This window comes from Mustela lutreola, chromosome 3 (genome assembly GCF_030435805.1).
Source record: "Mustela lutreola isolate mMusLut2 chromosome 3, mMusLut2.pri, whole genome shotgun sequence".
Taxonomy (NCBI): Eukaryota; Metazoa; Chordata; class Mammalia; order Carnivora; family Mustelidae; genus Mustela; species Mustela lutreola.
This window is the reverse complement of record NC_081292.1, coordinates 146,193,114-146,218,666: the sequence shown is the minus strand read 5'-3', so window position 1 is coordinate 146,218,666 and position 25,553 is coordinate 146,193,114. Positions and strand designations below refer to the sequence as shown.

At 42.0% G+C, this 25,553-nt stretch overlaps 1 protein-coding gene across 2 annotated transcripts in view; it reads left to right on the top strand.

The window, feature by feature from the left end:
- The window catches only part of CERS6 (ceramide synthase 6), a 318,430-nt gene that overhangs the window by 285,237 nt on the left and 7,640 nt on the right, over positions 1-25,553 (top strand). The window contains exons 9-10 of one of the 2 annotated variants that reach the window (XM_059167114.1): positions 24,136-24,292; positions 24,826-24,849. In XM_059167114.1, the coding sequence (XP_059023097.1) occupies positions 24,136-24,292; positions 24,826-24,849 (181 nt within the window). The remainder of the gene's footprint in view (positions 1-24,135; positions 24,293-24,825; positions 24,850-25,553) is intronic. The other variant, XM_059167115.1, reaches the window with a different exon arrangement.

Below are 25,553 nucleotides of genomic sequence, written 5' to 3'. Positions count from 1 at the left end.
AATGGTGGCTCATATGTGCATGAAGACATTAATAGCAGGCTTTCGATGGGGTACTGAGGCAGAGAAGGATTCTTTGAGGGAATAAGGCTTAAGTCAAGAAAAGATCTGACTTTCTGGAATGAAACAGAGAAAATTACAAGTAATTCAGCTGCAGCATTTAATCTGTTAGAGATGAGAATTCTCTCCTGATAGCCAGCATTTTCCTTCCAGGCTTCCATACTGAGATGGCGTGCAGGTGACAGCATGAAGGCCATGCCACTAGCTCCTGACCCACCCCATGAGCTCCTTTACCCTTGCCTTGCCTTGCCCAGGGAAGCCATCATTCTCTTACACTACCTTGCCTGTAGTCCTTGTAGGTAAATGTATGGGTCTGACACTATGCGTGAGTGAATTAGTCTAGAATTTGTCTAAAGGGATTATTGGTGGCTGCACCGTGGCTTTCTCTCTTCCGCTATTCTCCTGTTCCCTGTGAAGAGCTATTGCTTCCTGTGTCTGTCTACCTTGACCTCTTCTTGACCTGATAGCATGCCAGCCTCTTAAGAGGCATGAGCAATTGTGACAGAGACCAGACTGAGTAATGGGGTGACAGCATCTTCCATTAGAGCTGTACTCACTATGAATGCTTCTGTAATCCATAAGAGAGCCTGAGGAAAAACACAATGAAAACCTTTCAAGACTGATTCAATTAAGAGCCTCCCAGGAGAGACTGAGCACCAACAATTGAAAATTCAATATTGAGTTCATAGAAAGACACTTCATCTCATAAATGTCCTTTTTTCTCTGATGTATAAGGAAAGAAACTCTGCAGCAACCTTTAGAAAAATGTGGCATTTGGTTTTTGAAAAAGATCTACCTCTTGTAGATTCTCTAATACCAATATTCATAGGAAATTCATTAGCGGAGATGTGCGATTATAAAAGGAATGGCCGCAGTGTCTAAAGCCAATTGTTCGGATGTGCTGTTGAAATCCAGCATGAAATTATCTGTGTCTGTAACCCTAGGCAAAGCTGAAAAAGAAGAGAGGCTGTCAGACTTGATCTGGTAGTGTGGTTGCCAGTAGCTCTGTTCTTTACCCTGTATGTGAATAAAGGAATATATAATGTGCAACCTCTTTCCAAAAAACGAATTCAGTATTAAGCAGCATTCAGGGAACAAGCTGTTTTTCTTTGCTCTAGAAGTAGATCATAATAGTTTATCAGCATGTGTACAGTTTACAAAGGGCTTTGAGCTTATAGGAAAATATTCAGTAAGATTCACTTTTGCAGCAGGAGCAAAATAGACTCAACAGGTGGATGTAAATTATCGTTGATGTCTTCAGGTGTCTAAAGGTGTGATAATGGCATTATGGTTAGGTCTTTTAAAAGAGTTTGAAATATTTATAGATTAAATAATATGGTATCTGAGATTAGTTTCAAAATAAGTCAGGATGGGTGAGGGGAAGGAGATATGGATGGAAACATGCCCACCATGAGTCGATCATTGATGTAACTGCTGATGAGTGTGTCTGTAGGTGGTGGATCTTTCTACTGTTTTATTTTTCCTGGGGTATCTATTTAAGTTTTCAGTAATGACAATTAAAAACCAAAATGTGAAATTTTTTGAAATTTATAGACAGGATGAGAGTCTCAGAGTATGAACTGAGTTTGACTTAAGGAAGTTGAGTGTGGAAGTCAGATGACTTCTGCTAAATCATTTGCAAGGGGCTCATTACAGCTGACCAACAAGAGGCATGAATCAGCTTTACTCTGAGATGCCATATTGACAGATGGCGTGAAAATTTTAAATGGCAGATGGTGGTGATTATTAAACAATAAACAATGGCAATTTATCAGGAACCAAACAGAAAATAGCTACTTTTTGTTCTTGGCAATGCATCTTAATTGTCCTTTGTTATGTAACCAGTATTCTAGCAGGCTGGCAGGTGTGCGCTGCTCACACTGGGGAAGTTTAGAAGTACAGCAAGTTTTAAACTCTAGCTTAATGTTAACTATTGTTCCCCAGAATAGAACTTGAGTATATTAAATTAAACAAATACTCCATTGAGGGATGGACTTCCAAGTAAGCATAGTACAGAGCATTTTAACTTAGAATTTGCATCTCAGATGTTTTCATGGGTTATGGGTCAAGGTAAATTTCATAAGTTTCTGACCAAGCATAAATTATCAAAAACTTACCCAGGCTCAGGGCTAACCACCAGGGCTATGAAAATGTATAGGACACCCCTGTCACAAGGAGCATGTGCGCAGTTCTGGTATTGGACAACAAGCTGAAACCGACAGTGGGTGGCCAGAAAGAGTCAACAGAGGTACAGAGTTTTGCCATGGGGCCTCAGGAGAAGTTCTGATTAATCCTGAGAAAGTGATATTTGGGCGGGACCTCAAGGAATAAATAGAGCTGTTCACTTCTCAAAACCAGAGAAGGAAGCAGAACATCAACGAACACAATATGAAATGGAATACAGGGTATTCAGAAAATAGTTTCCAAGGTTAGAGCATATGGTAAAAATTGAGTATATTTTCCTAAATTTACACGCATGCCACAAGATGGGCTCCCTGTGAAAGGCAAGTAAGGTAAGATCTGAGAATATCCAAGTGTCCAAAAGATTCATGTTCTCTAACTCGAGCAAGTTAAGAAAATGGCAGATGGATTCTCCTGCATTTTTAAATTATTTTTTCTTTTGCTCTTATTATTAATTTTGTTTATCTGATTTTTACTTAATTTTATTTTTGCCAAGCACAAATAGTCAAATCCTCATTTTTATAGTATAGAATGCAACGGACTCCACTGTCTTGTAAGATAGGAAGTGATGGGAGAGAATGTGGGAGAAGAGAGGAAATTGCAAGAGCCAACATTTAGAGGGATGTGCTTTAACTCTTCAGGTCCAATTAAAAACCTGATTCTGGTGCTCGCTTCGGCAGCACATATACTAAAATTGGAAAAACCTGATTCTGAGAAGTTCAATTTGGCAAAAGAAAGAGAGAAAGAGGGAAAGATTACTCTTGCGTCCTTTGTCAGGATTTATGCCTATTTGGTGCCTAAGGAGGGAAAATCCCATGGACTTTCAATCATCTACACATTGTTTAAACCATGCAGAGTTGGTTCATCACAACAGGTAAAAATAAATATTGACCAAACATGGTTTGGAGGAAAAAAAAAAAATGGGAAGGAATTGGCTTTACTTTCTTAACTCTTCCTAGGTAGCTTGAAATTTCTAGATGATACAGGTTGCCTTCAGAATTAGAAATATTAAAGCCATTCTATTTATGGAAAAATTCTATTTATCCTACAAATACTTGCAGACTTAGTATTTGCCAAACACTCTGCTAGGCACTGAGACCAATAAGGAAAAGGTAAATATTTCAGTCTCTGCTCTTTTGAAACTTCCTGTCTAGGGAGGCAGATGTCAATCACACCCTTTTGTTGGTATTATGAAGAAATATGGGCTGCTGGGAGGATCTAGCCTACTCTGAGGGTCACAGAATAAATCCCCAAGGGATGAACTTGATGCTGCCTTTCAAAGACTGAGTAGGATCTGCTTGACCACTGGGGGGGCCGTGCACCTACTTGGGAATTGATGAAGTATTTCAAAATTGTTCACAGTGGTGGTCTACATTTTTTAAGTATGAGTATTCTGGATTATCTAGATGACCACCTCCTGACCAAGTACTGCCACATGACTTCTCTGCTCACATTGTCTTTGTCTGTGGTCATCTTGCAACAAGGTCTGCTGAGGGGACTGGTTGGAAGCTTGTTACAGAGACAGCCTATGTCTCTGGTGGTTTAATATTTCTAATTCTGATGGTGGTTTCCAAGAGAGTAGTAGCAGCAGTGGTAGACAGAAAGAAGTGTGTTCAAATCCTGGCTCGATCGCTCCGTTCGTATGACTGGCTTAAAAACCTAGTCACTCTAACCTCTTCTGCAAGGTTTGGAGATGAAAACAATTTTTTATCTCTGGAGTTTTGAGGGCTAATAATAGGCATAGTAGTGGTGTCGTTTACAGTAGGGATAAGTGTGAGGGGGGAAATAGGAACCTGGTTTTGAAAGTGACTCATAAATCCCCAGGAGGAGGTGCCAAGGAGGCACACTTCAAAACTGAGCCGGGAAACCAAAGCAGAGAATTGTAAGCGTGGTTTTGACTATGCGCTCATTTGGTTCACTAGAGTAAGGTGGTAACGAGACCAGAGTTTATATAGAAATAAGGGAAGCTGTGATTTCGGGACCACAGCCCCTGGCCCAGGCAGCCACACTTTAAAAGGGATGTCCCTGTCCGTATCCAAAGACTGTGGACGTGACTGTGCGGCAGGAGCCAGGGAGCCGTGGCAAGAGTGTCCTCAGCATCAGCCCCTTGGGGCAGGTGTATGTAAATGACATGGCAGTCCCAGCGGTATACAGTTGGCATCTGAAAACATCTGTCTCCGCGCCGTATGTATTTCAGAGGGTGAGCACGTGCTGGGCAGCTCCACAGTTTGGTCTGAGGACCCAACTTCAGGCGGAGGTTTAAGGGAAAAAAAGGTGAGCTTTGACTTGCCTGTCATTTGTCTTACTCTGCAGGGGGAGAAACAAATCACAGTGGATAATGATAAAAACGCAGAGCGTTAGCATTTCATTGGCATTGCACTTTTCTTCAATTCTGCCCGGGTTGGTGTTCACTTGAAACAGCTTCCAAAGTCATTTTGTATTAGCCTCAAAGTGAGGTTTCATTCCCTTTATTGCCTAACATTCTAATAATTTTATTTTCAGAGGCCTAATGTCCTCATTCTTTTCTCTGTTGCGTATCTAATGCTTTTGCTAAAACTAAAGTCTTCGCGGTAAATAGGCCAAAAACAATTATCAAGGCACAGTGCACTGAAAAGTTACGCCTCTGGGCATACATATTGCAAGGCAAGCGTGAGGAGCGGTCCTGTTTTGTCTGTGCTTGTAAATCAGCATATCCAGCTGGGATGCTCTAGGCTGCTGAAGGGAGGGGGGCCAGGCCTGCTGCCAGTTTTCTTGGAATGGGAACCAATCAGGCATTCCCCATTCTTGACACCTAGTGTACTGTGGAATTCATAGGTGCCTTGGCAGATCCAAAGCAGGTGAAATGTCCACTATCGTTGCATCCTTAGAGCTCATGCTTTAAAGTAGAAAGCAAGGGAATCTGGGGAAAGTTTCTAAAATGACATAGACACACCTCACAGGACAAGTTCTGGGAAGAAGCCAGGCACAGGAAACCACTGGTACCAGCGCCCTGAGAAGGAACAGCCATGGCCTCTTCCAAGAACAGAAAGAAACTTGGTGGACATGAGGAGGAGGGGTAAAAGTTGAGTTTGGAGAGGTCCAGATCCAGGACTTTTGTGAGTCTTGGGAGGTGTTCAGGATTTTATTCTAATTGGAGTGGTGGTGATGAGTAGGTTTAAAGCAGGATAGAGATTCTGACAGGTGTGATTGTCCCTAAAACCTCTTAACACCACTGCTACAGAGAACTAGGACAGCGTTCTCCTATGACACCTGTCTCCTCAGAATGGTTGCTTATTTGGGACTTTGGCTACCTTTCCAGGTGGACTGATTTTCCCATTTATATCTTATAGGCAAGGAGGGCATAATTCGCCCTCATCTCAGGCTACTTAGGGCGAATCTGACCCTCCCAGTAAGAGAAGTAGGGTCATGACATGGCACCTCTATGTCCTCACGTACTTGCCATTCCAAGGGGGAGTAACTCAAGGAAGGCGAAGAGACTAGCTGGAGCCTAGTATGAGTGGCTTCTCAAAAATTAACATGAAAATCTCCCTTTATCCAGTCTCTTTCAGTGTTTGAAACATAATAAGCCCAGTGATATATCTTGGGCAACGTGGTGATATTGACTAAATCGAAAGGGGAATATCTTTGTCAAGTAAAAATCATTGTGAACATGTTCTCTATAGCAGCATGGACGTTAGGTGACCCGAGTCATCATAACTAGGTGATGAATCACAAACATTGACCAAGGACACTCCATGCTAGATACCTAAAAGGTTGATGAAGTGTGTGCTTAGGACACAAGCAGGGCCATGAACATTTTAAAAATATCAGCAATAATTAACTGATTCCCAAAGCCAAAAAAGAAAAGGAAGTTTTAGGAGTTTTCTTACCTGGTTTTGTGATTGGGAATCATTTTTGATAGAATTCTATGTGGGCAAAGATAAAAGCACCACCATCTTTTATGACTTTGGGCTTTTTCATCCACCCATATAGAAACTCTCCCCACTCTGCATCAGGCTCTGTTTGTTGTCTGAATGAGTGTACAAACTCATGCTCTCTTCAGAGGACAATTCCTAAAAAATCCTGGGAGGTTAAACTTATCCTTTGAAGGATAAGCAAGGAGCTACAAAGAGTGAGGTCCTTGAGTATCTCCAAGTTGGGGTAGTTTGAAACCTCAAACATTGGGAATTCTTATACTCAGGACTCTATCCTCCTTGTTAATTAACACAGGGGAGGAGAACAAAATTTACATTTCATGCATGGCCTGGTAAGTATCATTCAGCCCCACATAATCAGAAATGACCCATAATCATCATGTCTACTGACAGCAAAAATGGATTGTAAAAAGTTACTCAGAATTGTTCATAGGTTAAAAAAAAAAAAAAAAAAAAAAAAAAAACAAGTATAGAAGGGAGATAGAGAACAAAAGAAAAAAAAAAGCCTCCTGAATTGGTTCCCAAACTTAATTGCACATTGAAGTCATCCAGGAACATATTAAAGATATCAGCTCCCAGGCTCTACCCCAGACCATTGAACTTATTAGTCTCTGGAGGGTGGCCATGGCCATCCGTAATCTTCATACTCCCCGGGGAAGTCAAGTGAGCAGCCAGACTAGGATCTAGCCAGCCTGGAGAGCAGGCTCCTTGAAGTACACAGCACACAGTGGAGAAACCAGGTTTCTGGATTCTACAGATGATGGGGGATTGGTTTTGCTTTGAAAAACCCCATCCCAATTCAAAGCTGATTTTGAGCCTTCTCAGTCAGTGTTCTCCATTGTCCAAACTCTGGAAAATACATACTCCAGAAATCATATGCATGTTTATCCATTAACCAAAAATATCTGTTAAAAAAAAAAAAAAAAGGTATTTGCCAAACACGTGTTGTATGCTTCACCCCAGACTCTTCCCCTTAACGTTGGGGGCCCCCAGACAGTCTTGCACTTGGAAGCTCATCCATCCACCATCAGGTTCCAAGCCTGATCTCAGTCTAAGAAGAACTGAGCACAATAATCTGATAATAATAAGCCTTTCTGGCTTCCTGGGATTTTTCTTCTCAGATTTGTTTTCTCAGTACCATCAGGAATGCCATGCTAAGGATACGGACTCATCAGGACTGAACCCTAAAACCAACAGCTATGGCTCCTGTCCACATTCTACACCATCTGTATACCCTGGGCATTGCTCACGGTGTCCAGCTCTGGTCCTGAAGACTCAGCTTTGCCTCTTCCCCCTCTAACTGTGGAACATAAATAGGTGCTTTTGAACTACCTTGAAAGGATATTTTCTTATATAATCACCTTGAAAAAAAATTTACAAGTGTTTTTTCTAATTATGACAATAATGCATATATTTGTAAAATATAGAAAATGTTTTATTTTAAATCCTAGAATTAGAAGTAGCCAATGTGAATACTTTTGAATATTCTTTTTAATTCCTATTATACATGTGTGTATAAAATGTAGATATATGAAAATTAGGGATCATACTATGTATAATTATAATTATTTTTCACTTTCATTACATTGTTAGGATTTTCCCATTCATCAGATAGAAGACAGGATTTGAATGTATGAATAACATTCCACGATACAGATACACATTTTTAACCATTTATTTGTGGGAGAGTTTTTTGCCATTAAAAACAGTAGTGCATGGACATCCCTGAACTTAAATTTGTTAACTTATTTCTTTAAAGAAATAAGTTAATAATTACAGGAATAAGTTTATGAGGATGAAGAACCATTTGAAAATATACGTAAGGGGTGCCTGGGTGGCTCAGTGGGTTGAGTGTCTGCCTTCAGCTCAGGTCACAATCCTGGAGACTGGGGATCGAGTCCCATATCTTGCTCCCTGCTCAGCGGGGATTCTGCTTCTCTCTCTGCCTCTCACCCCACTCTCATGTTCTCTCTCTTACTCTGTCTCTCAAAAAAAATAAATAAATAAAATCTTAAAAAATAAAAATAAAAATATACGTTAGGGGCGCCTGGGTGGCTCAGTCTGTTAAGCATCTGCCTTCAGCTCAGGTCATGATGTCTGGGTCCTGGGATGGAGCCCCTCATCAGGCTCCCTGCTCAGCAGGGAATCTGCTTCTCTCTCTCTCTCTCTTTCACTTTCTTTCTCTCTCTCTCTCTCTGCCCCTCCCCACTGCTGGTTTTCTCTCTCAAATAAATAAATAAATAATCTAATAAAAAAAATTCTTTATATGTATAGCCCGATTTTCTAGAAAGAGTTCACCAACTTACACCCCAACTGGCCACATGTGAGTGTTATTTCACTTTAGGTTTAGAAGCACAGTGGTTTATCTTCTTTTTTTATACGCATTTGGTGATAGCTTAAGTCTTATCTCTTTTAATAAATGTGTTAGTCTGAATTGTTCCAACTCCTAGCACATCGGAAAAAACACAACGAATACTCGCATACTCACCTGCATCCATCAGCTGTTAGCACCTGCATGGCCTGTGGCATTTCTTTACACACACTGCATTTCTCTGGTATTTGCTGAGTCCCCTGCAAGTAAGCTGCAGACGCCATGACACATCGGCCCCAAAACCTGGCATACTTATATCTTGTTTTAATGCTGTGCGTATTGGATTATAAACACAGTGGAACATTTCACCCATTTTCCTAAGCCATTTGTGTTTGTGTTGCGTTTGCGAGCTGTCTGGTCATGTCCTTTGCCCACTTTTCCCCTGAGGATGTGACACTTGCCTCATCAGCCTCTATGATGTCTTTGAGTGAAAGTTACCTCAGATGTTACCCAAATGCCCCTTAAACCCTCTGCGGGGGCGGGGGCTAGGCCCTGTACACACAGGGAAGCTTGCTCTGTGATTTAAGGTGTGGCCGTGGCTATTCTGTTTGGGGGAGCGGAAGCCTCCTTACTCAGTCTGTTGACCGTAAGCACTCTTCCTGATCAGGGACTCTGGGAAGCAGTACTTGAGGGTGAATGGATAAGCACGACGAAACACTCAAACTGGCAGGAACACATAGAGTATCTTGTCCTTTCAGTGATGTGATTGTTTTGCCTTTTAGTTGAATTCCACCGCCTTCCACACACACACCCTCTGTATACTGTCTTTTAAGTATTTGAAGATGAGTCTTACCAAATAAAACCACTATGCCTGGGGCCACTACTTTGATACGTTGTTGGCAGCGGGGATTTCTGCAGAAGAACTCTTTGCTCTCCAGCTCCTGAGCCCGCACACCCTCGCAGAGGGGTGGGCCTCTGGAGTCAGACCAGGAGGGCTCCGGGTTGGCTGCATGGCGCCTTCCCTCTCTCCAAGGCAAAGGCTTCACATCGCTTCCTTCCTCGGTGAATTGTCTGAATACGCACCCGCTCTGAGCTTGCCAGCCACCAGGTCCCAGCAGGCCAGTTCCCATCCTGACAATGACGGCGGGGCCGGGAAGGAGCTCTCAGCGGCCAGGCCCTGAGCTTTGCACAGGCACTTCTCTCCCGTGTTCGAAGGCATGACTATTTGTCTTGTGGCTCTCTTTTTATTAGTGTAACATTTAATCCCAGAAATGTGGTGGTATTAAATGTCAGGCTGAGTTTGTGTAAGGCCTAGCCTTCATGCAAGATGCAGACACGAGTAATGCCTCCGGGGAGCGCTCGCTCCTCCTCTCGGGCTCCCTTCCCCAGCCATCCGCTCCTTCTCCATCGTTCTGCCTTCTCTCCCCTTCTCCACTCTGGCCCGTTTCCCCGGCCCCTCAGGACATGATCGGGCGGGTGTTGTACCCATGGTTTCCAGGAGCTCTCCCGTATCTCGCAAAATGCATTTGCTCACAAAACAATGAGATAAGAAAGTAACAGAAGGTGAATGCAGAGGCCAGGTGGGTTTCATAGTTGACAGCCGTAGCTCCAAACATACCAACAAACCCATATGGCAGGGACAGAAGTGATCACATGTGCTATTGATGTGTGTTTAAGTTGACCCCTCTACCCTCTCAGGATCCCCCCAAGCATGATAATGAGTGAATCGAGAGAGGTGCCTGGTTTGTTCACATGTAATAAAATGTGACTGTCCCTGGAGTGAACACTGTAAACAACCCCTCCCAGAGAGGGAGGGACTCTGGCCCCGATGGGGTGTCCTTCTCTTCCTTGGCCTCACTCCTCCTCATTACGCCCAGAAAGCAACCTTTCTCCCACTCACACGAAGACCACCAGCCTGAGGGGGCCGGGGGCAGCTGCTGGTGCCACCACAAATGAGGGCTGCCCATTCCCATCTCCTTGTCCAGAGCTGGAAGCTGGGGCTTTGTGGAGCAAGGCTGCCCCTCTGTGCTCTGAGTGGAGGTGGCTTTCGGGGAAATCCACGTGGCTCTGTGAAAATCTGCCCTCTCTGCCCCAGTTAAGACCTTTAGTGGCTTCTGTTAGCACTTAGCTATCTGTCATCATTCTCCAATGGCTTTCTCAATTTTAACTTAAACTAAATTGATGTATGTGATTCTGTACACATTACAGTTCAATATCTGTTATAGAAATTTTATGGGATCTGAAAAACCACAAAGAAGGGGGGAAAAAACCCAGTCCCATATTTCTGAGGTAACCGCTATTCGAAATTTGGTATCTTTGTTTCTAACATTTCGTGGGCTTAAAACTACATCTTTTGGGGCACCTGGGTTGCTCAGTGGTTAAGCCGCTGCCTTTGGCTCAGGTCATGATCTCAGGGTCCTGGGATCGAGTCCCGCATCGGTCTCTGTGCTCAGCAGGGAGCCTGCTTCCTCCTCTCTCTCTCTCTGCCTGCCTCTCTGCCTACTTGTGATCTCTCTCTGTCGAATAAATAAATCAAATCTTAAAAAAAAAAAAAAAACCTACATCTTTTTTCCTTACCAAAATGGGATCATTCTGCACACTGTGTTTTATAGCTTTGCCTTTCTCATTTAACATTGTACCGTAAGCAATTTTTCTATTTCATTAATGTTCTTCTATTACATAATTTTATTGGCTACAGAGTGTTTTATCCTAGGAAAAGGTCATTGTTTATTTATGAGCGCCCTATTTTGGGACATTATTTAGGATGTTCCAAGTAGTGTGCTGTTATAAATAATATTTAACTGAACATCCTTAAAGCTGAATCTTTTCACAAATCCCTAATTACTTCCTTAGGACAAATGTTTGGAAACAGAATCACAGACTCAGGAGATGTGCACGTTTTGATATATATTGTAACCCTACCCACAAAATACAGAATGCCAATTTGTATTCCACCCCCTGCTCCCAACTAGATTATAAATTCTGTGAAGTACACTAATATAGACCTCCCTCCCGTAGTGGGGGCCAGTACGGGGCATGGAGTACAAACTTAATAAAAATAAAATATTAATTCCCCTTAATTCTCTTGGTTCCTGAATAATTAACCAAGCTTCCCTTGCTACCTTTGCTTGCCACCATGTTATGCAAAAGACGGGTCCCACTCAGCTAAATATCAACGATAGCAGTGACCCTGATCAGAAAACCCGATTACCTCAAAACCGATACTAATGGCCAACATACCTGGTGAGGTCCCAGCAATAAGTATCAGCTTGAAAGAATCTGGGGGCTTTAATATGGATAGGAAGCTTACTGCTTACCATGATACTAATCACCCGTTATTACAAATGAGTTGATTACCTTCCTAAGGAGAACAGGACTCAGGATGTGGCTTAGGATGTGTGATCTGGCATCACAGGTTACCGTCCTAGAACACGGAGCACTGCTGGTTGATAGGGTGTAGACTCTCCAATGTGAGCCAGTCTTGTTTCAATAAATAAATCAGGGCTTTTTCCTCATATGAAAAACCTCATTCTTCCTATTCCTCCTTCTCTCCCACTGCTGCGCACCATTCTGGAGTGCTCATTTCCATGAGCTACAGCCACTGGGCATTGTTTCTGAAGAGCCGCCATGTTTCTCAAAGATGTTGTTCTCTCCCTTGCTCTTGTTTCTGAGACCCAATGTCCTTTTACCAAGATCTCTGTGGTAGCGTCCTGCCCAGCATCCCCGCATACCTTCTCTCTCCTGATGGAAGCCATCAGCCCAAACACAGTTTTTATGAGTTTCTTCCTAAAAGCAAGGCCTTAATCCAGTTCCTCACATCCCCCATCCCCAAATCATCCAAGACATTCCCTTGTTTTCCACTCGAAGTTCAAACTTCTCTTCCCAGCAAGAAAGACCTTCCACTAAATCCTGCCAACTAACGCTCCTTCTCTCACAACTGCCTTTCAGGTACAGTTTAACTATTCATGATTCCTTATGTACACTCTTTGCTTTTTCAAGTTCTAGAAGCCTTTGCTCAAAATAGTCCCTTTGCCCGGAATGTGTGTTATAAGATACTCTACCCTAACAATCAATGCATTTGTTTTTCTCCTGTGCTTATTTGTAAGCTCTTTGAGTATAGATACTTAATCTCATCCATCTTAAAAATCCTTCTCAGGGATATAGTTGCATGGGTTTGTGAAAGGAGACCCAGGATGTCTGGTTAAATTCAGAGATGTCATTTTTTGGTATTGAACATAAAATAGAGGAATATAGTGATCATGGGGGGTGGGGAAAGGTAAGAATATTGGTTTTGACCCTGGTGTGTGTCCAGTGGCATCCAGTTATAGAGTCTGTGACTCAAGTCTTTCACACATATTGAAAACTAAACTGCAACATTGTACAGCCGGTTGTTGGTAGCTTCCAGCCCTGCTGGCTTGGACAGGAATGTGAGCCAAGGGCTGTGGGTATATTTCCAGGGACAAGTCATGCCTAGCCATGTGTGTCCCTGCTGCCCGGTTCCATGAGGAACAACTGAGGGTGTGCGAGCAAGGAATGGGCACGAAGCTGGCAACCATGACAAGGCTTAGCCTTGTGCTTTCTAAAGAATTCCTAGAGCCCTTGTATTCTGATTAAAATGCCTCAGTGCTGAAAGCTAGGGCTGCCCCCGCTATTTCAGAAGCCTAGAACCAGTATGCAGAGGTTTGACTTTGTAAATACGACAGATTCTCAAGGCCTTAAGCCCTTCATCGGTCCCTTCCTAAAGATGAGGTAAGCTATATACATTTTGCCTGGTTTTCTACTTGCTTACTCCTTCTCCCACCACCCCCGTATTTCCAGAAGTAAAGCAAAACCAAACCTTTTGTGCTTTCTTGACCTTCGTTGTCTGGTTTTAAATTCAGAGAAACAAATGTGACTCATTTGAGAAGAATGCCTCTATACACGTGGGCTTTCTTATTCATGGAGAAGATAATCAGAAAAAGTAAAATTTTAGGTACATCTAAAAACATAAGAATTTGTATGGGTATTTATGTTAGAGTTTAAAGAACCTTTTGTAATCATCTTATCCAAGGTCTTTATTTTGTAGATGAAAAAAAAAAAAAAAAAAGACTCCCAACATCGTAGCACCAGTGAATCAAGACTGAACATAGAATCCAGGTGTTCTGACTTACAGTTCAGAGATAATACTCCATGCTGTTCATCCCTTTCTGAGGAAGCACGCTTCCCACCCACACTCCCCAGCTTGTCCATTCTACCGAAGTGAGTCCGATAGTTGACATTATTTCAATTCTTTTTTTAGCCAGAATGCTATGATTATAATAAGTGCTTTTGTTCACCAATTGCCTTGTTCTTGTTCAATGCATATAGTTTCTTATTTGTTATTTTTCTTTCAAACTTTTGAGGCCTGCAAAAGCAAATTTTTCTTGTCTAAATCTTTTCATTCACTCCACTAGAGGGTTTTTTTTTCCCTTTTCCTCCCCCTTCCTCTTATGTGGGGGATAGAGAGCAGTTATTTGCTTGTTTTCCTTGATTTTTCAGCCTCTTCCAACTTCCAACTTCTAACAGCCTCTTACCAGCTCCTATTTACTCTAGGGAGGCAATTCTTTGTTTCATTCTCCAGCCAGTTAACATGGTACATACTGCATACCCTCAACACTGTAGGCCTGTGATACATGTCTCTTTGCAGCAGCATTTCTAAAATTTTCAGAAATATTTCCCAAAGATACATTAAAGATAGAATCCTAGCAGCATTTAAATAAAAACAGAAAGAGATTTAAAAAAAAAAAATGTGTTGGTAACACTTCCCAGAGTTGAGGTTATTAGAATCCAGTACAATGTGACTAATTCCATGTATAGAAATGCCACACATCAAATCATGTTTCCACACACACGGATACTAGAAGTGAGATTTCGTACAACCTAGGTAGGAGTCAGAGACTAGGTCCTTCTTTCCTCTCTCCCCCAAGCCCTGTCTCTACCCTCCCTCTCTACCTACAGGCAAGGGGAAGGAGTTGGCATGGCTTAGTGTGGGGAGGAGTAGGTGGCAGTCAGGACCAGGACACCTATAGCAGGGACCATCCTGTAAGCCAGAGTTTTCCAGAGGGTTGGGAAACCAGGCATCAAACACTGAGGGGACCATACAAAAATATGTGGTCCAGAAAGTTAGAAGTAATTATGGTCCGAGTCTCAGAGCTAAGAAGACGTGAGATGTGAGAATAAGGATGTCGGTCAGGAAGAAAGGAGGAGGGAGGATCTCTTTTTCAGGAACAAGATACTCTTTAACTTACCATTTGGACCTGTTAACCAGTAGGTGCCTGCTAGGAGAGAGGGCCCGTTTTTCTTAAAGGACCAGAGGATGCATGTCTATTTTTTCTTTAAAAATATACAATTAATACTTGTTCAGTTTTGAGATTTTTGTTTTTCAGTGGTTTCAGATTAACCTTTTATCTGATTCATTACTCTAGGAAAACTTCTTGATAAGGCAGCAAGTTCTCACAACCAGGCTTCTAGGCAGATGAAGGTAGGGCTGATAGGAAGTTCTGATACTTGTGGTACACACACAGTTTCTAAGATAACACCGACTCTCTTCAAGCTTCTCAACAAAATGGGGAGAGTTGGATCCCTGAATAATTAATATGGAGATTCTCCCTAAGCCAAGACTCTACTGGAACCTTCTCAAGGGATTTTTAAGAGGCAGAAGGACAGCATTTCTCTTTGTCTTGCTAGCCTGCCAGCCCAAACATGATGTCTTCTGATCCTCCCTGTTAGCTCTTTTGGGGTTCAAGGTTTTCTGAAAAATACACATCCTCTGTTTGATAAATTTTTTAAAAAGAGAAGGAGAACAAGAGATATATGTTTAAATTAAAAACAGGGTACCTGGGGGCGCCTGGGTGGCTCAGTGGGTTAAGCCTCTGCCTTCAGTTCAGGTCATGATCTCAGGGTCCTGGGATGGAGCCCCGCATTGGGCTCTCTGCTCAGCAGAGAGCCTGCTTCCCCCCCTCTCTCTCTGCCTGCCTCTCTGCCTACTTGTGATCTCTCGGTCAAATAAATTTAAAAATCTTTAAAAAGGAAAAAAAAAATCAGGGCACCTGGATGGTACAGTTGGTTGCACGTCTTACTCTTGGGTTTCAGCTCAGGTCATGATCTCGGGCTCCGTGCTTAGCGCAGAGTCTGCTTGGGATTCTGTCTCCCCCTCTGCTCCTCAACACATCTCTCTCTCTCTCTCTCTCTCTCTCAAATAAATAAGACTTAAAAGCAAAACAAAACACTCCAGTATTGTGACTTTGTATAATTAAATAAGCTTTTGCGATCCTGGTCTCCTGACCAAAAAGGCAGTATCATATCTGACCCACTAACTTTATAGGTTATTCATGAGACTAAATCTAATAAACATGAAAATTCTTGGAACATCTTTCCAGTGGAAGTATTCCTATTATCCAAGCGCTCCTAAATCATTCACTTGACTAGATGGTGACATACCTTACTGATGCTTTTTCACCATTTATCTCTGGAGATGCTCATTTTAAATCTCCACATCGAAATCCCAGCACACAGGCATGCATATGGGGCTGTGTTCTTCATGTCATTCTCCAGGGAAAGTGCAGACCACATCACTAGTGTGGGCTGCGGTCAAGGGAATAACCACAGGCCTAGCACACTGCAGACTCCTCTGACCTAAAGCCCTTCCTGCACAGAGGTTGCTATTTAAAAAGCTAATGAGGAAATACGAATGGCCCCAGGTCCTAGCCACTACCTGAAATGGAAAACCAGAATGGGAGATACTCATTCCCAAGAAGCAGGTAACTCCAGCATCCTGTGTTCCTGTTGTAAACAGCCACCCTGGAAAGGACGTCTTCCCGCAAGGCCACTAGACCTTCCCACTGCACATCCTGCCCGAACCCAGTTGGGTCCCCACAGGATAAGTTCAGTGAACTCTAAGAATGGTCAGGCTTTTCTACTTTCACTTAGTTGGTTAGACTCAGAAACTTTGAAGGTAAAACAGAATCTCACAACCTAGAGTCCCACTCTCGTATGCATTTGGCCCTTGTTTTCTCTCACTGCTACAAGTACTGTTCAGAGCCCCCAGGGGAAGGGAAATGGGAGAAAACAGCGGGGAGCCCATGGCTAGCAGTCCGAGTCTCCTGCTTCACCTCGGCCTGGGGTGCTTCCCTGTCACTGGTCCTGCAAGGAATGATTCCCTACAAGGGACCTGAGCAAGAAGGTGCCCTTACGGGGAAAGAGTGGACAGGTTTGGGGAAGTTTCAGAGCCTGGTCCATCCTAACCCTGTGGTGGTGGGGTGATAGTTTTAGACTCTTTTAGAAAACTGGAAGGATGGTTTCCTGGAATCTGAGACTCTTAGACGTCTGCCTGTCGAGCAGGCACAAAGTATCTCTCCCCCTTTCTCCCATTTTTAGAGCAAGACCTTTGCTTTTATATCTTGAATATCTCAGATACATGACAGAGTAATAGTGAAAGACATTATATGATGTCCAGTCAGGAGATCATTCCATCAGGATTTAAAGTTTGAATGGGGTGGGCCATGTGGGAAAACCAGTTAAATAAACTAAGTATGTCATTTAAGCAAGAGGGACCTGTTATGGCTAACAGAAAGCAGATGATGGACCCAAGAGGTTAAAAAAGGAGGTTAAAAAAAAAAGAGAGAGAGAGAGAGAGGAAAAAAAGAGCAGGGAATGACAGGCCATAGGAAACACAAATGTTAAAAGAGCAGGTGTGTCTGTGTACTTTCCCTGTGGTAACATGGCAGTGGTTGGCCGTATGCCCGGGCCAAGGGTGAAAAACTAAGGAAAGATCTGGGGAGCTGAATAAAGACTGTAAGAATAATAGAGCCTGAAGGCCCAGACCAGTAGTCAGGCAGGTTCAAATCCCAGCTGGCCCCCACCTAGATCTGACCTTGACATAGTTATTTATATTCCTTATGTTTCAGTTTCTTTATCTGTAAAATAGATAAGGGATAGGGATTAAATGAGCCCTTGTAAAGCCTGAGCCCATTTCCTGGCATATAGTTAATACTCAATAAATCCTAGCTAGTACAAGTATTCCCACTATACAGGGATCTCACAGGGATGTTGAAAAGACTAAGTGAAACAGTATGTGTAATATGTATGGCGCAGTGCTCAACACACAGTAGTAGTAAAGAACCGCTATAGAGACCCATGCCAAAGTCCGTCTTAAGGAGCATAAAGGCAACAAAGAGCTGGGCAGAGGGTTGAAAATAAACATGCTGGAAGCAGGATACATCCTAAAGAACTTGGCCTTGGCTAGAAACGACTCAGATTGGCAGATGAGTAACACAGACATGCAGACCAGCCATGGAGGAGTTGGGAATTCGGGCAGATGGCAAGGGAGCACCAAAAGCTAATTTTCAGAAAAAGAGCTGCCCCAGCCAGGAAGTCCCCACTTACAAGAGTATAAGTGACTGATTCCTAAGTCTGGCTAGGCTCGGACCGAAAACTAAAAATAAATGAATTGACCCCACCATGTCGTATCCAGATGGGAATATAGCAATGCTGGTTATGTCCATTGCCAAATGAAAGATGGATGGTTTATCTGTGTTCAACTTTAGCTTCACGTTAGAGAAATTATTTCTCTGTCTGCTATAGACTTCATGAGTCTGTTGTCCAGAATAATTAGGTACCCAAGCTACAAACTACCCAGAGCTATCCTAAAAACCTTGCCAACAAACAATAGTGTCTTACAGGAGCCTGAGCTGCTGGGGGGCTGTCTTGTTAAGAGGAAATTGTAAGTGTGGTTTTAAGCCTTTGCAGCCTTGGCTCCCCAACACTTGACAAGATGACTCTTTAGGCCGGGAGCATTTATTACCTTAGGAAAACCAGGACAGAGAGGGATTACTTATCACAGTGAATTAATTATGAGACTCTTTTTTTTTTCCAAGTGTTAAGTACCCAACATTTCTGTTCAGAATCAATTTTATTTTATTTTTTAAAGATTTATTTATTTGTTTATATATTTGACAGATCACAAGTAGCAGAGAGGCAGGCAGAGAGAGAGAGAGGAGGAAGCAGGCTCCCCGCTGAGCAGAGAGCCCAATGCGGGGCTCCATCCCAGGACTCTGAGACCATGACCCAAGCCGAAGGCAGAGGCTTTAACCCACCGAGCCATCCAGGCGCCCCTCAGAGTCAATTTTAAATGCTTTTCTATCAGCATCTATTTTAAAAGGAGTAAAACATGCCAACAGATTCTTGGACCGTCTTTAGGTCAAATCTGTGTTTCATTTATGTTTTGGGTAGGTCCAAAGGAAAATATATGCCAGAGAAATGCACATTCATGAAATATACTGAAGTCTGTCTGGGAAAGCAAAACCAAGACCATTCAAAAGCTCTGAAGTAAAGAACACCCTAATTTGGACAAAAAGCAAATTTTACTTTGTAATCTACACTCACTTGCATTATTCAGCTTTGCTCAAAGTGAGACCGTGACCCCGATTCTCCTAGAGAAGCAGTTTTGGCTCTCTTTGGATATTAGACACAGGTCCAGTCATTGTTGTGGATTTTATACAGATCATTCCAGAAACCCCCAACCCAGGGCTCATATGGAGATCTTTGGTGGGGCTGAAGAGAATGAGTGAGGCAAAGCCTGTGGCCACTTGGTCAGGCCCGGGTTCATCATCAACGTCGACCCATAACTCATCCACAAGATGAGAGTACTCCGGCCTCTGGTCTTTAATATCTCACGCACCGTTATATGGCCCTACCTCTAAATTACTGGAGAATTTTTAAAGTAAGATTAGAGTCAAGAGTGAGCCTATTCTTTAGCCTTACATATCAAAGATAACGAACATTAACTTTGAGTTGTCAGTCATGAGAATGAAGAAATGAAGCATTGGCTACAGCTTTCCCAAATGAGACGCAGGGGAGATCTTTCTATACTGTGCTATATTATGAGACTTGCAGAATTCTGAGGCCTGAGATAGCAGATGTCACACTGATGCTTAGAATATAAGTCCTTAAATATTAAAGTCATATTAAAATGAGACTATTGTGCTAAAGAAAAAAAAAAAGTCGTAAACTTTCCTTTGGTGTATATATCCCTGGCTCTGGAGAGTCTATACAGTGTTTCTGTGATGATTTAAGATGAAGAATCCATTAAAGCTAAACATGAGCACAGATAAGTATAAGGCATCATCAAGATAAATTCTTGTGATTCATTAAACATCCATTAAAATAACTCATCAAGGCTAATCTGTTCGGGTGGTAAGTGGTGCTTCTGCTCATCCCCAGCGAATCGCAGGGAGCTCAGCTCAGCCCTGCAGGCATCCATCTTCATCAGGAATCGTGCAGGAAGACCTAACTGCAGGCTAAGCCTCCTCATTGCATTGTTCAGCAAGATTCTTAGAAAGGGGAGAGTAACCCACAGATGGAGTGATGTGTGTGTGTGTGTGTGTGTGTGTGTGTGTGTGTGTGTGTGTGCTGGGAGCCACTCTTCAGCAGATGGTTCTGGCAGAACAGACCTATTTGAGCATGTTTTGCACGTGTGTGATGTGCCATCTAGTGGTTGAATGAGCCTAAGTTAATGAAAAGGAAAAGGGTCCTTTGCTGGTCCCTTTCTGGCACCTTTGCAAACTGTCCACCACGTGATTTGAGCAGGAGCAGGAGGTGTGACACTGTAGGCTATCACTTGGGAAGGGAAAAAAAATTCTGTTTTCTTAGAAGCCATGTGTTGAACCCAAATAGTTGTAGGGAGGGGAAGCACTGGTATTATAGTAATTATGGAAGCCAGAGGTTGCAAATTGGTGGCATTTGGCCTGCAGAGTACTTTTCCCATTTTATTTTATTGAGATGTAATTCACCTATATAGTATATTGCACAACTGTTCAGGGTATAGTTTGATACATTTATTTGTAAAGTTTATATAGGTATAATCTGTGTCATTACCACACAGATCAAGACCTGGAATGTTTCCAGCATCCCAGAAGCTTCCCTCTGTCAAGGCTTAGAGATAGCCCCTCTTCACAACTCTGTCACTGTAAATTCACAATAACATCAGGAAAGTAGATACTCCTAACCCTAACCTCCAAGGAAGGATAAAATCCTGTACTCCCCATTTCAACAGTTTGCCCAAAAAGGAACAAGTTTCTCATCAAACACTCTGCAGCGAATCAAAGACCCCCTTCCCTGGGTTTGCTGCTTTTCAGAGTCCAGGTGCCATAATGAGATCTCTCCCCCAGTCTAAATTGTTTTTCTTACCAAGCTTCTCACTGAGAGATAGATCCACTCGGTGCACTGATTGTATTTTCCCAAGTGTCTCTGCAGGCACCCAAGTCAATTTTCAAAGCAATCCCATTTCTCGTGAGCAGTATCTCAGAGGCGCCACGGATTGTCATGGCAAAGCCTATGAATTCTGATGTAGCATTTCAGAAATTAATGCGACTGCCATGTCACCAGTGACTGTATGACACCTGCTCAAATTAAGTCAAGCAAATACTAATGGTGAGAAAGTCTCTCAACCTGTAATCCAGCAAAGGCTAATTTCTAACGAATAGCATAATGCAATCATTGTTGCTATTTCTACAGGACCTCTTTCTGTTCAAAAGAAACTAGATTCCCTTCTGAATGTCCAAACATACAGTATGTCAGGAAGCAGAGCTAGTTCTGAAATAAAATTGATTTATTCCAGACCTGCCTTTGTACATGCCTATTTAATTGATTACGAAACAAACACACAATCAACCAATATGTCTCCTGAGCATGTTACTTCTGGGTGTTTTGTGAGGTGCTGGAGATAGAAAAGCAGAAGACGGAGGGGCCTCCCTCACTGCCCTGGAGTTCGACCTTGTTTAGATTTGCTGGCCTCCGGCTTGCAAACTGACATTTAGAAAGATGGCTATTTCTTGGGATAATAAACAAGGATAAAATACAGGCTTATCTTAATGTGCTCCTCCTTTCAAATAACTTGTATTTTTTTCTAATTATTTGTGATATATTTGGAAAAAACGAAGATTGTAAAGAAGAAAATACAAAATTCTCTAATGCACCAAAAAAAGCCTATAATGGCATTGTTTAATTCTTCTCAAGGCATTATAATTTTCCGTTTTTCTGGGGGGGGGGCATGTAGTTACAATTGCAGTTGGCTTTGAACAACATGGATTGGAACTGCACGGGTCTGCTTATACATGGATTTTTTTTTCAATAAATACAGTACAGTACTATAAATGAATTTTTCTTATGATTTTCTTAATACTTTTTTTCTCTAGCTAACTTTACTGAAAGAAGACAGTATATAATATATATAACATACAAAATATGTGTTGACTGTTATAGGTAAGGTTTCTGGTCAACAGTAAGCTATTAGTAGTTAAATTTTTGGCGAGTCGAAAGTTACACATGGAGTTTTGACTACATAGAGGGTTGGTGCCCCTAACCTGTGTTGTTCAAGGGTCAATAGCATTTATTTTATGAAGTTGAGGTGATACTATGTATTTTGTTCTATCATAAGAAACTCTTGAAACCTGTTTAATATTTGAGTGAGTTCATAATTTCTGGAATAAGAATGAAAACTAATTTCTTAACCATTCCCTACTATTGGAAATTTTGATTGTTTGTTGTTTCTAAAACAGTTACAGAGGTTTAATGTTTACGTATTTGAAATGAAGTCTTTGACTTTCTGCCACACTCAAGGCCAGAACTTTCCAGATAGTGTTAAATAATACTGGTGATGCTAGCTGGGTGTGGTTTGTTCCTGATTATAAAGGCAGTAACTGTGGTGTTGTTAAATATGAAGGCAATGTCTGACTTGAGTTGGGTAAAAATCGTATTAAGGAAATCCTTTGAGTTCTAATTTTTAAACATCAACAATGGGGAATTGAACATTACCAACTGTCTTTCAGTGCTATTGAAATAATTAGGTTTGTCCCAGTTTGGCCTATGGGTGTAATACATTATATTAACAGTTTTCCTAATATTGTCCCCTTCCACCAGCATGAATTCTACTATACTGAAGACTAATATACTTGTAATGAATTGTCTAATTTAATTCCATATTACTGATTTTGAGATTTTAACATCCATGTTTATTGTATATTGTTCTTGAGAGACAACTAGTGTGACAGGATCTAGATATACTCTGTGCATTTCATTCTGGTCTGTAAATGTGGGTTGCTGAAATTAGGGTCAGGGAGCCTGTTTGTGTCTATTATTCACTCTCCCTTTTTCTTTACTTCTTATCCCAACTGCACATTGAGGGTTTTTTTCCCTTTAGTGAATTGACAAAGTACTCCTCTTAACCTCTCTCAAAGCATGCATCGCACTCTTTCATATATTAAAATTTTCTGTCTGTTTTCTGTTCTTACAAAGGGGGTCTTTGTCTTACGAGTTTGCCCCAGGTGGCTGCCCATTCTGCTCTTGATTGTAGGTTACCAAGAGAACTAATTACCTCGAATACTTTTGCCTACCTCATATATACACGATTCGTTATATTCAAGTAATTAAAAAAAATCAATCCAGGTGCCTGGGTGGCTCAGTTGGTTAAGTGTCTGCCTTCGCCTCAGGTCATGATCTCTGGGTCCTGAGATTGAGCCCTGCATCAGTCTCCCTGCTCAGCCCAAGTCTGCTTCTTCCTCTTTCTCTGCCTATCCCCCTGCTTGAGCACTCTCTCTCAAGTAAATAAATAAAAATAAAATATTTTCTTTTTTAAGGATTTTATTTATTGGGAAGCCTCCGTGGCTCAGTCAGTTAAGCAACTGCCTTTGGCTGAGGTAGTGATTCCAAGGTCCTGGTACTGAGTCCCCGCATCAGGCTCCCTACTCTGTGGGGAGCCTGCTTCTCCCTCTGCCTGCTGCCCCCTCGGCTTGTGCTTGCACGAGCCCACCCTCTCTGACAGATTAATAAATAAATAAATAAATAATAAAAATCTTTAATCTATGAGAGAGCGCGCACAAGTAGGCAGAACGGCAAGCAGAAGGAGAGGGAGAAGCACGCTACCTGCTGAGCAGGGAGCCCAATGCGGGGGCTCGATGCCAGGGCCCTGGGATCGTGCCATGAGCCAAAGGCAGACGCTTAACCGACTGAGCCAACCGGTGCCCCCAAAATAAAATTTTTTTAAAAAATCATTCCAATATTTATCTCAAGCATCATTTCACAATGATATTTTTCAATTGTCAATTCTTTCCCAGAGGAAGGCTTATAAAATTAAGTACATTATAGGGTCTCCCCAACTGGACTGTAAACCACTTGAGGACAGGGATTGGGTCTTAAGTGCATTCTGACCACTGCTGTGCTACGCATAGAGTTTAGACTTATTAACGAGTGTCTCTGGAATTAATTAACCCTTTCTTTCCCCCTTGCACTATAATGTTATCGAATAGTATTCCTCACGCTTACTTACTGTTTGAAAACAAAACAGACCTTTTAACAAGTAGTAAGAGAGAGCGTCACAACCAAAAAAATGGGACGGAAATGAGCGGAGGAAATGACAGCAGGCGAAGGAAGAGCTGAAGCACTTGGCTCAAGCTAGAGCTTAAATAATGGATGTTATGACACCAGGGACATCATTTCAGCGATGACTCTTCTAAGTACCTGGTCCGACTTCAGACCATCCTTGCAGGGCGGATCTAATTAGTGGGTATTGCTGGCCTTGTGCTTCTGGACGGCAGTTGACGCTCCTTGGAAGGCAGACAGAAAAGTTGTGTTCCATGATTCTTTTCTCTTTTTCCTTAGGGTGTTAAATACCACATTATTTGAAAGCTGGGAGATCGTTGGACCTTACCCTTCCTGGTGGGTTTTTAATCTGCTGCTGCTGCTAATACAAGGCTTGAACTGCTTCTGGTCTTACTTAATTGTAAAAATAGCTTGCAAAGCTATTTCAAAAGGCAAGGTAAGATGAAACTTACTACTTACTGTTTCTGATACATCCCAGAAAATTGTGTTTTTTGCTTCTTCTTAATCAACAAGAACACTATCATTTTGAACTTTATGAAATCTTATATTTTTTCTTCATAATTTAGCATAAGCTCCTGGAAACACAAACCAAAATTTTGTTTTTCTTCTACTTAGTTAATTTTTTTAAGTTTGTAGCATTGGTTTGCTGATGATTCCCACTGATCTGCATTTATAATTTTAAACTAAATGATATGTTATTTGTCGTGGTCTTTCTTTCCCTCTGTCTCCCATGGTTCTTCTCTGATTAAACTTGTGCTGAACAGAAATTTAATAACTTCTTTCCTTTTATGATGCAGTATGCCCATTTATGATTTTTCCAATAAAACTTAGTTAAATCTCTCTGTTTAAATATGGACTCATGAGGCTGATTCAAATAATGTTTCTTGGGAACAGTGACTTTTCCAGAATGTTCTCTGTGATATTTTCTTACTTTCATTGTTTATTCTCTTCCTTCTGCCACCCTGGAAGGCTGGGAAGTGGAACCCTTTACATGTAAGTTCCTCATACCTCTCTCTCTCCCTCCTTGTTCCGGGTGCCACGTTAGCCTGTTGGAGGGCACTCAGAAAAAATGCTTTTGTTTCCATGCGTCTTGTTCTAGCTAATAAGTTGGCACTGACCCGAAGCTTTCACTGAACTGTGGCTCCCACCAGGTGCAAGGGATACTAGAAACAGCTCAGTGAATAGTGCCCTTTGCAAGAGCTTGCATTCTGCTAAATTTTGCACCATCCAACAGAAGGAGAGGAATTTTTTTCATCAGTGTGTAACATGTTTGCTAAAAAAAAAAAAAACAAAAAAAAAAAAACAGAAATAGACAAAAGTGAAGTAGAAGAAACAAAACTAAATTGGGGAGAGGATCACCATGGACCAGAATGGAGGCCTGAGCGTCAGTTCTTGCCCCAGTCTGCCCTGACCACCTTGTCCTCAGTGAGGTAAACAGAGCTGGCCCCTTCCATGGGACTTGGGACATCTAGTCGCGTACTGTGCAGCCAGTTCTCAGTATCAGCTCTTATATAAATCTAAAATATTTTGATCAATAAAATGTTCAGAGAGAAAGTTCATTTTTCCTCTGTGACCTCTTATTCTTTAAAATGAGCACTTGTAAGCACTGGGTGTTCTACATAAACAATGAATCTTGGAACACTGTGTCAAGAATTAATGGTGTATTGTATGGTGGCCAACATAACACAATAAAAAAA